Source organism: Punctularia strigosozonata (assembly GCF_000264995.1).
Source record: "Punctularia strigosozonata HHB-11173 SS5 unplaced genomic scaffold PUNSTscaffold_25, whole genome shotgun sequence".
Classification (NCBI taxonomy): domain Eukaryota; kingdom Fungi; phylum Basidiomycota; class Agaricomycetes; order Corticiales; family Punctulariaceae; genus Punctularia; species Punctularia strigosozonata.
In genome coordinates, this window is record NW_006767457.1 from 21,582 (window position 1) to 32,233 (window position 10,652).

A 10,652-nucleotide genomic window follows, 5' to 3' on the forward strand; every position below is an offset into this window, starting at 1 on the left:
CGCGTTGGCGTCCCAGTCCGGCGCGTCCGAGCCGCGCGGCCGGCTGCAGGCCGAACGCGCGGGTCGACAGGACGCCCCCGCGCTCGACATGGTCCAGTCGTCCATGGCCCTGATCGCGTCTACTCGGGCTCAGCTGGACAAGGCTCGCGCCGAGGACGCGGTCAAGGAATGGGCTCGTCATGTATCAGCGTCCACCGCGTCCGACGCCGAGGCCACGCGGCGATCTGCCTTCTAGAACTTGCATGCACCCGTCCCCACGTCGATAACCTAGAGCCGTATTGTTCGCCACACGTTACCCAATCCTGTAATCATCAGTATATAATGTCGATGCGCTGCTTGCCCTTCGCTGCCGCACGCACGAAACAGAGAAGAAACTATCGCTGAGGTCGCGCGCGTGGATCATCACACGCAAGTAGAGATAAAGAGTTTTTTTTTTATGTGACGCGTAGAATAACATCGAGCAGGGATACAACAGGAGTGAGTTTTGCGCAATGTAAACTCTCTACTCCTCCTTCTTGCCGATCTTCTTCTCCGCCTCGGCGATGGAAGCTGCGTCGGTTTTGGGTTCTGCCGCAGCTGGATAAATAACAGAGAACTGGGTGTGAATAATGGAAAGCGGGGAAGGGGGGGGGCCGTTGACTGACCACCGAACATGCCGCCGGCGCCCTTGAAGGGGCGCTTGAGGTCGCCCTCCGCGGGCTTTCCGAAGAGGTGGATGGCGACGGGCTTGGCGTCAAAGAGGTTCTTGAGGCCCATGAGGGCCTGGATGAAGAGCGGCTGGGTGTAGCCGAGGTAGCCGTGGAGGAAGGCCATCATGGCGATGCCGATGTAGGCGCCGCGGAGGAGCTTGGAGGTCTCGGAGAGGTCGTAGTCGCGCACGGTGGTGGTGACGAGCTTGCCGTCGTCTTGGGTCATCGGGTTCGCGGGTTCGACTGGGAGGAAAGTTGGGGTTTAGCAGGGGGACGGCGGAGGGCGAGGGCGAGGCGGGGGATGCGTCACCATATTTGAGAACGGTCTGGTCGTTCTTCGTCGTGATCTGGTGGGGAGAGGAGGTGAGGTGAGGTGAGCGAGTGGAGTTGGACGCGTCACGGAGGGTTACGTACCTTGTGCGAGACGAAGAAGTAGGTGCCGAGGATGATGAGCTGGCTCGCGACGTAGCCTATCCGGGCGTACGTGAGCACCTGCGGGTCCGTGAAGTCGATCTTCCGGGCGACTGCAGAAAAGATAACCGAGAGGGGCGCGTTAGCGCACGAGTGGGTGCGGGAGGCGCAACAGACCTTGCATGACCACGAGAGAGATGACCAGGTTCTGGACGGCCGGGTTGGACATGGTGCCGAGGGTAGGAGTGGACGGCCGAGAGAAGAAGCGGAGGAGGGCAGAGGTGGTGCAGAAGACGTGGCGGACGAGCTGCGAGCGCGGAACGTCGACGCGAAAGATTAAGCGCCGGTGTTTTGGGAGGAAACGCTGCCTTTCACGGATGCAATTGGGGCAAAATAAAGGGCTGTATCGCCGATATGTTGGATGTACGAGCTCAGCGTATATGTCGGCGCAACAGCGTACTCGGTCCTCGAGCGCGCCATGTCCCTTCTCGTGCCTGAGCTTGCGTTCGCGTCTCTGCTCCTGACCTCGGTGGATGACCTTGCCCCGCCGGCCCGCCTCGTCCGTGCAACAGCGAGCCTTCATCATGTGCTTCCGACCACATATACATCGAGTGTTGAATCCGACGACGGGAGTATAAATCACCGTGAGGTTCCTTCGGTGCAGGTCGAAGATGGTCGCCCTCGCCCTCCTGGTGCTCCTAACGGCCGACCTCGTCCTAGCGGGGATCCGCATCGCACCCCCGCGCGGCGCTCTCGTCGTCCGCCCGAGAGGAACCCAGCCCGGCGAGTTCACCTCGATCAGCGCGGCCGTGAACGCGCTCTCGAACGATACCTCGCCCCAGAGCGTATTCATCTACCCGGGCACATACGCCGAGCAAGTCAACATCACGCGCAGTGGGCCGACCACGGTATGCTCTTTCTCTTTCTCTTCGACTCCCCCATGACCCCACGGTCCTGACGGAGGTGCAAGCTATACGGCTACACGCTCGACACGGCGACCTACGCGCTCAACACCGTCACCCTCACGGACCACAAAGACGCGACGACCGCCGGCTCGAACGACCTCTCGGGCACGCTCCGGATCGAGGCCCCGCACGTCGCGCTCTACAACCTCGACGTCCGGAACACCTTCGGCCTCCCCCGCGGCGTCAACCAGGCCAACCAGGCCATCGCGCTCTCCAACTACGGCGACCGCGTCGGCGTCTACGGATGCGGGCTGTACGGCTATCAGGTTCGTCACGGCGAGAGTGTGGGACGAAAAAAAAAAAAAGGGAATGACGGGTGTGGTTTAAGGACGTGCTGCTCGCGAACCAGGGCGCGCAGGTCTACCTCCGCTCGCGCATCGAGGGCGGCATCGATTTCGTGTTCGGCCGCCTCGGACAGGCGTATTTCAAGCATAACACGATCGCCGTCACCGCGCCCGCGAACGTGACCGCGTCGGGGCGACAGACGAACGACTCGGGCATATGTGAGTCGCCCGGGCGCCCCCGGTACCTCTCCGCCCCTCGTGCCCTGTGAATTTCTGAGATCGGGCATCGCCGCTCAGATCTGTTCGAGCGAAACGCGCTCGTCAAGACGGCCGACGCGTGGGCGAACACGAGCGGGAACGTGTACTTTGGCAGACCGTGGGGCGGTGCGGCGCCCGTTCTTTTTCCTTCCTCCTTTTCCGTCTTTTTTTATGTGATACCCCCCGCCGCGCAGACTACGCCCGGGTGGTGTTCAAGTCGACGTTCGTCACCGTGCCGATGGCACCGAAGATGTGGAACCCGTGGCACCCCGGCGACGAGCGCACCGACCACGTCCTCTTCGCGGAACACGACACCTACGGCCCCGGCGTGCCCGCGCACCCGCAGCGGCCGAACTTTACGACGTTACTCACGGACGAGGTGCGTGGATTTTTTTATTTTTATTTTTTCAAAATCGACCTTGCCAGGCAGCTGATTTAAACGCATGTTGACATAGGAAGCGAGCAGGTATAACATCACGTTTGCGCTCGGGAATGGATGGGCGGATTGGGTGGACGAGAGCTACCTGTGACCGTATGAGACCGGTCGGTGTAACATGTCGTTTGGTGCATACAAGTCCCGCAGGAGGTGCTCGACGTGTCGGCATCGCGCTGTTGGTCGCCTCGGGTCAACTCGTAGCATAGGCTGTCGGTGTAACGAATCCACGGTGTCGGAACTCGGATGTAAACATATCAGTAACGTACGACGAAGAGTGGAGTGAAGCTCTGCCGAGACGGCGTGTCGTCGATCGCGCCCCGACGTCATCAGCTCGCGCTCGACGCCCGCCCCCGAACTGTTCATATAAACGCCTCGCCTCCCCCTGTCCTCGTCATCCCGCACAACGACCACCACCACGAAATCACGACGACGACGACGACGACCCCCATCGACATGAACGGCAACGACTCTGCCTCGCTGTCGCGCGCGACGTCCATATCGCGCACGAGCCATCGCTCGACCCGCTCGCGCGCCCAGTCCCTCGTCCAGAAGGCGACGGCACCGCAAGACCTCCGCCCCTCGGACGTCCTCATCGAGCGCTTCACCGCATGGAAAGCCATCGTCAAGCAGCTCATCGCCTACTTTGAGGTCCGTACGCTCTGAGATCCTCGAACGCCCCGCGCACGACTCATATCTCTCCCCTCCAGGGCATCGCCGACATCCAGAACAACACCGCCAAGGAGCTCACCAAGCTCGGCGCCGTCATCCAGGTCCCTTTCCGCGCCGGCAACCAGTTCCTCGGCGAAGGCGGCCTCCAGGACGTCTTCTACGCCGTCCGCGACAAGACGCGCGCCATCGCCGACCAGCACGCCAACCTTGGACGCACCCTCGACTCCTCCATCGTCCAGCACCTCCACAAGCTCCACGCCGAGATCAAAGCCCACGTGAAGAACATCCAGAACGACACCGGCAAGCTCGCCACCGCCGTCGCCAAGGAGCGCGAGCTCTCCGCCCGCCTCGTCGGCGAACTCTCCACCTCCATCTCCGTCTTCAAGAACACGCCCCTCTCCGTCACCTCCCGCGCCGACCCCTACGTCGCCAACGCCGCCGTCCGCGCCCAGCTCACCAAGCAGGTCCACGCCGAGAACGCCCTCCAAAAGTCGATCATCGTCATGCAGCAAAACTCGGCGCACTTTGAGGAGGGCCTCGTCCGCGCGCTCCAGTCCGCCTGGGCCACGTTCGCCGACTGGCAGGCCCGCACCAGCGCCGAAGTGCAGGCGACCTGGCGCGCGATGGGCGACGCTATGGCCGGCGTCGAGCCCGACCGCGAGTGGATCGCGTTCAGCGCCCGCTCCGACCAGCTCGTCGATCCCGAGACGCCGCTCCGCAACCCGGACCACATCCGCTACCCGAGCAAAGAAGACCCGAGCGTCGTCGCCGTCCACGCCGGCTACCTCGAGCGCAAAAAGCGCTACACGCGCCACTACAAGGAGGCGTACTACGTCCTCACCCCCGCCGGCTTCCTTCACGAATTCGCATCTAGGTGCGCGCGCACTTCCCTGTTCCCCTATCGCCCGTCCATAACCTGATTGTTGTTTCTACCACCCAGCGACCCGCGCCAGAGCACCCAGCCCGTCTTCTCTCTCTTCCTCCCCGCCTGCACCCTCGGCCCGCCCACGTCCGCGACCTCGCTCTCGGGCTCGCACAAGTTCCACATCGAGCTCTCCCCGCTCAACAAGTCGACCGGCAAGTCGTCCATCCGCAAGCGCATGTCCACCCTCGGCCGCTCCTCCACCCAGGCTTACACCTTCCGCGCCCGGAACCACTCGGAGCTCATGGAGTGGTGGAACGACCTCAGGATGCTCTGCAGCCGCTACCTCGTCGCCAGCGAGAGCGTCGAGCGCGGCGGGCCCGTCATGGCCGCCGTCCGCGCCGCCGGGTACGAAAGTGAAGAGGGGGTGAGTTGAGCGCTGTCTTCATCGTGTCCACCGTGCTCATTGGCGTCCCAACAGAGCGACGAAGAGGACGGAAGCAGCGTCGAGGACGAAGAAGAGGATGAAGGCGACGGTGTCGAGCAGGACGCGGACGGCGAGGCCGACCTCTACCAAGACGCCGGCACCGGCGACGAAGAAGAAGAAGAGCCCCCGCGCTACTCGCACGGCGCGACGGGCGCGAACGGATACGCCGTCAACGAGAAGGGCTCGTCCAAGGGCGTGCAGCTCACCGATCCCGGCGTGACGCGCAAGCCCAGCAAGCGCCAGCAGGAGAAGGCGCCGGAGGGCCGTTCCCCCCACGTGCCGCCGGCGGAGGACGTCCCCGCGGGGAGCTTCGTCGAGGGGAGCAGCAGCGCCGCTCCCGACGCGGATGCGGAGCCTGGCACCGACGAGGATGCGGACGCCGATGGCGGACCTGCTACGGATGAGGAAGAGAACTCGCGGGGTCGGGCCGGCAGCCGGTTCAAGGAGAAGCTCTAATCAGAGCTGAGCCCTGTGAGATTTCATGGGACATCGACTGTGCGCGACGTGGGTCTGAACAGCACACACATTGTTGTACACTAGCGTTGTCTCCTGGTAAATTGTTTGTATCATAGCACTTTCGACAGTCTAATACGAGGATCTGATTCTCGGATACATCACCGAAGTGCCGATTCGTGGACGAAGTGGGAGCCTCCGGCGCATCGGTAACCCCCAGCCTGCTTGATCCATTGGAAACCTTGTACGCACACGCCCATCTGCCGCAGCTTCGTCTGCCTCCGTTGCTCCTCCTGCCTCTGCCTCTCCGCCTGCTGCCGCGCCGCATTGATACGCGCTTGCTCGCTTGTTTCAAACGCTCAGCCAACTGCCTCGCTTGCTCCAGCCGCCGCCGCGCCTCCGCGTCCGCCGCCTCGCGTCGCAGTCGCTCCTATTGATACAAACGACTTGACGAGCGTTCGCATATCCCGTAGATTGCCCCACGAGGGAAGAGCTACCAGCTTCCCAATGAGCGTCAGCACGCGTTCCTTGGCTGGAGAGGACTCGTCGTCTAGCTCGTCGACACGAATTGACTTCTTGGCCAACGAGCTCTTCATGATGTTGAAGCACCGCTCCGGGGTGAGGTATTGCAAGAGGCGCTCGATCGCGAGGCGATTATCCAAGCTGGCGTCTGAAGGCAGCATGTAAGGAGAGGAGCGGGGGGCATTCGGATGGCTTGCATTGGATGATGCAGTTGGCCGTCCTTCGGGGACATCATCTAATGTTGATAATCTGCTTCGATGGATTTCGCCAACCACAGCTTCCTTCGAGACTCTCTCCTTCCGGATGAGAGCGTTGCGATGTTCTTCGGCGAGCGCGACATCTACTGCAGCATCCATCTCCTGAGCGTACTTCTCCTCGAGCTTAGCACGGATCTTTCGTCAAAGCTCTTTCCGTGCGCGATCGCACAACCCGCAAGCGGTAGGCTTTCCCGTTTGACAAACCCAGTTCACAACATGACCTTCCTTGCATTTCCAAGATGAAACCTTCTCGCATGGCACCTTCGAATGGTCGACAATGTGGTGGCATGCAGACGGGCATTTGTGTCCGCACCGTAGCCCCGCTCCGCTGAACTTATGGTCAGTCCGCGGACCTCGCAAAACAATCTGATAGTACCCGCGCACCAAAGTTTCAGACATCCGCCGTTGGGGCTGTGTTGGTCGAACTCCTCTGGGGCACGAAGAATCTTCTTGTGCGATGGGTGGCGCTCGCACTGGATTGGCACACCATCGTAAAAGTGTCCTTTCGCTTTGAGGGAATCAAATAGATTCTTCCAGGCCTCCTTGCCCTTCCGCGCGTTCTGGAACGTGTTTGAGTTTCCTATCATAATGAGCGCGTTGCGGGCGCGTGAAAGCAGGACGTTGAGTCTTTCTTCGGCGAACATGAACCCGATGTCATTCCGATCATTACTGCGGGTTAGGCAGGCGATGACAATGTCGCTCTCTTCTCCTTGGTAATTGTCTAGATAACAGGTGAAGGATCTCTTGACGATTGTAAGATGACTGCTGCTCACCGATGGTGGCTACGAGAATGAAGATCAATTAACTTCATGATATGTTCGAAGACTGAAATGCACTGACCCAGCCGAATAGGAGCTTTAGACGTTCCCCCAACAACGGAGGAGATAAGACCCGCTTTGATCATGTCCGCGTTGTCGAGGTCGGCAAGTACTGGATCATTTGTGTCCTTCAGAGCTGTCTGTAACGCCCGCAATTGTCCTAGGTATGGCGTAAGGATGACGACTTCATCCCTCCGATATCCCTACTCAACCGTGAGCGCGAGAACGGCGTAGGTCACCTCAAACTAACCTGTTGATCAATATATCGAAGGATCTTGAGAACCATCTCAACCTCGTGATGGTTGATCTTGCTCGATTTGCGACCGACATCCAATCCCAGCTGCTCTGGTTGTAGGTCCTTGAGTTCCCCCTCCGGGTGCTCATGGTGAACGAACACGATGTTGCTTTGGAAGCCTCTGAGGTCGGGACGACTGGAAGTCGAAGGCGCATCAACGAGATCTGGATACATAAGGTTTCGCACAAGGGACGAAATCTCCGGCCTCATTCGGTGTTGCTGGCTTAGCGCTTCATGAGGATAACCTTTGAGGATGAGACGCTCGAATAGCGAGCGATTCAAATCGTAACCTTCGCCCTTCTCTACAGTCAGCAAGTAGTTGTTCACTTTAGGTCGTAATTGCCTATCCACGTACGTCAGACGGGCCCGTGAACTCGGGTGGATGAGACACGTACTTGTGGTCACCAATCAAGATGAGTTGCTTCGTCTTCGGCGACAAAGCCGTCAGCACGTGTGATTCCAGGATTTCGCCAGCCTCTTCGACCAGCAACACCTCTGGGCCAGCATCACAAAGAGCTTCCCGGTACATAGCGGCTGCCGTTGTCGTGCAACCGATGATGCGAGCATGGAGTAGAGGCTCATGCCTGCCTGCCGCAAACATCGAGTCCAGGGCCCGAACGTACATGTTGTACTTCTCCACCATGTCCGTAATTTTGTGTATTTGCTCCTGAAGCGCTCGTTCCCGCCAGCTCTTCAACTTGTTTTGGCGTGCAGGCACCGACATGCGCCAGACGTCGGCCGTCTCAACGACGTTGGGCTCGTTTCTGAAGACGCCTGCATCTTTACCCTGATCCCACCGTCGTATGAGGTACTCAGAGTCAACGGCCTTGTTGTTTACCCCAATGACTCGCATGTCGTCGACGCGTTCTGGGATCCTGAAAGCACCGTAGAACCGTTCGTCGTGGAGCTCGATACAATCCAGAAGGCCTTCGAGGCTGGAGGTGGTGTTCATAAACTGCGATGAGGCATGTTCTAGGTCGTAGTCACAGTCCGCGATCCGTTCCTTGTAAAAATTAATGGTATCCCATTCGTCAGGGCTGCGTCGATAAGAATATCCCTGGTTGCGGAGAAGCAACGGCTCCGTGGCCGGAGTTGATTTGCTCCCGAGGCGTACCATTTCGGACGACGGTATGCCAATTTTCATGAGATCCTCGAGGAACTGATCCAAGGCGTGGTTGGTATAGCAGACGACCAAGATCTTGCCACTGGAGAAGTCGTAGAGAGACTTGGCGAGGAGAGCGCCTATGAACGACTTCCCGGTCCTATAGCACCGCATCAATTGATGAAGTGCCAGAGGAGCACAGCGGACTTACCCAGGAGGACCTTGAATCAGGGAGACCTTTTGGGTAAGGCCAAGAATGAGCGAATCGACCTGAGACTTATCAAGGCGGACGCTAATCGGAATATCAAGGATCGTTCTCAAATCTCTGGTAGGGTTTCTGAGCAAGGCATCCACCAGACTCTCCGTGCCGTTGTCTACCAGACTCGGCGGATCGGACGGCGACCAATTTAGAAGTTCTTCTTCAAGCGGAATGTGTGACGTGTGCTGGATGGCTTTGAGGACAGGTTCGTACGCGAATAACGGGAGGAATACAGGTACGATGGAGATTCGTTTGGCAAGTTTGAGCCTCAGTAGCGCACGGGATATGTTGGCAGCGCCTTGAATCTGGAGGATGATGACGGGAGGGTTCAGAGCGAGGTAATCTACGTCGCGATGGATGTTGGCGAGCGTGAGCAGTTCGTCGTCCACTTTCAGCAACACAGAAGACTGGTGCTTGATGAAGTTTCGATTTTTCTTATCATCGAGCCAACGCTTGCGCGCATGATAGTCGTTATGTACCCTCGCGAGTTGTGGAAAATCAACAATGCTGCTCAAACAGATGGCCCAAGGATACCGCCGGGGGTCCCTACTCCGAGGTTCCTTACGCCAAGGGTCCCTAGGCCGCTCGTCATCCGCGGCCACCATCGGTACGTAACGGACGTCGTCTAGGGCCAGGAAGTCGATGGCGCAGGAATTCATGCGCTTCTGGTTCAAGTGCGTATTCAGCTCCTCGCGCACCTCGTAGAGCATGTCCTCCCTAAGTAGTCGAAATTGACTATCAAGATAGTCCAAAAGTCGTGTCTTCTTCGTCACTGGATCCTCGAGCTCGTCGCTAGCCCGAAGGAAAGGCATCTTCTTGCATCGGATCTCCTGTATAGTCGGAACGATGGCTATCCGGCGGAAATCAACTTTATCGTTATCATGCCTCCCACCTGGACCATCCTGTGTCCTTGCGGCCGAGAAACCGATGTCGAAGGGATCGGCGATGGCTTTAATCCTCGCGGCAACGTCATGAATGTCTGCTTCGGGGGAGTTGAGTAAAGGAGTGATGATATCGGGGTCGCGTGCGAGTTCGCGGTAGGACGCGACTGCATCCGGAAGGAGGATCTCAAGAAGGCGTAGCAAAAACGTTGCGAATGTACGCTGAGCCTTCACTTGCAAATTGCCGTTCTTGAATGCCGTGATGAATGAGTCCCAAAATACGGGTGGATCCACCACTGCCTCGCAAACTCGTCTCAGGAAATCACCTCCAGCGATGGCGGTGAGGTCCGGAGACGAGAAATAGGCCAAGACTTCTGCTCCGAGCCCGTTGCAGAACACGGGCGATATGTCGGAGCAAATCGCGTTTTTGAACGTTGTGATCCCATTGGGCGATGTCACGATCGCATTGAGACACGTCGCCGGTGACGGCTGGACGCATATAGCCTGCAAGAAGTGCACATAAGCCAGTCCGCTGAGCTTCTGCCCTTTGCAGGCGTTGTTGAAGACCTTCGTCAACCGGGTAGCACGACTAGCGTCGACGCTCATGGTGTAGGAGATGATGGTTGATGGTCAAGGTGCATCGAGGCGTCGCCTGGGGGTCGTGCGGGCTCTTGTATCTGTACAGCTCCTCCCATTCGAGCAGCGGGATGCTGTTAACTATACAGCATGGAAGTGAAGCGTGGGAGGAACACGTGTCCACTGGCTGCCCATAGCTAATCGGAATCCTGAACGTCGAGGGGTTATCTTCAGAGATGCCTGAGGTCAGACCGCGCCTCTCGTTGCTGTCATTCAGGACAATGAGCTGGTACGGCATGAGTAGGATGGAGGGGCAGAGAGACGGGTATCCGAAAGGTAGCGTCAACATGGACCTTCAAAGACCGCTTCTCTAAGACCGCTTCTATGCATGCGGTGCCGTTGTTATCTTGCGCTCTTCAAGATCGGGA

General features: G+C 58.8%; 4 protein-coding genes across 4 annotated transcripts; 2 read left to right on the top strand and 2 right to left on the bottom strand.

Moving 5' to 3' along the window:
* Positions 1-412: 412 nt before the first annotated feature.
* Positions 413-1,382, bottom strand: PUNSTDRAFT_93966 (inorganic phosphate transporter). Its single transcript, XM_007389200.1, has 5 exons — positions 1,278-1,382; positions 1,104-1,213; positions 1,000-1,036; positions 645-932; positions 413-576 (listed from the first exon to the last, which is right to left on the bottom strand). Exons 1-5 carry the CDS (start codon positions 1,327-1,329, stop codon positions 503-505), a joined length of 561 nt encoding a protein of 186 aa, XP_007389262.1. The 5' UTR covers positions 1,330-1,382; the 3' UTR covers positions 413-502.
* A 272-nt stretch (positions 1,383-1,654) lies between these two features.
* On the top strand, positions 1,655-3,137 carry PUNSTDRAFT_109369 (carbohydrate esterase family 8 protein; the record flags this gene model as incomplete). The annotated part of the gene is made up of 6 exons (XM_007389201.1): positions 1,655-2,008; positions 2,071-2,331; positions 2,394-2,568; positions 2,647-2,733; positions 2,802-2,986; positions 3,063-3,137. Exons 1-6 carry the CDS (start codon positions 1,772-1,774, stop codon positions 3,135-3,137), a joined length of 1,020 nt encoding a protein of 339 aa, XP_007389263.1. The 5' UTR covers positions 1,655-1,771.
* Positions 3,138-3,496: 359 nt separating this feature from the next.
* PUNSTDRAFT_78092 (uncharacterized protein) lies at positions 3,497-5,010 on the top strand (the record flags this gene model as incomplete). Its single annotated transcript, XM_007389202.1, has 3 exons — positions 3,497-3,691; positions 3,751-4,586; positions 4,653-5,010. 3 exons carry the CDS (start codon positions 3,497-3,499, stop codon positions 5,008-5,010), a joined length of 1,389 nt encoding a protein of 462 aa, XP_007389264.1.
* Positions 5,011-6,502: 1,492 nt separating this feature from the next.
* On the bottom strand, positions 6,503-10,254 carry PUNSTDRAFT_78056 (P-loop containing nucleoside triphosphate hydrolase protein; the record flags this gene model as incomplete). The annotated part of the gene is made up of 6 exons (XM_007389203.1): positions 6,503-7,034; positions 7,130-7,314; positions 7,362-7,749; positions 7,802-8,668; positions 8,720-9,327; positions 9,379-10,254. 6 exons carry the CDS (start codon positions 10,252-10,254, stop codon positions 6,503-6,505), a joined length of 3,456 nt encoding a protein of 1,151 aa, XP_007389265.1.
* Positions 10,255-10,652: the final 398 nt, after the last annotated feature.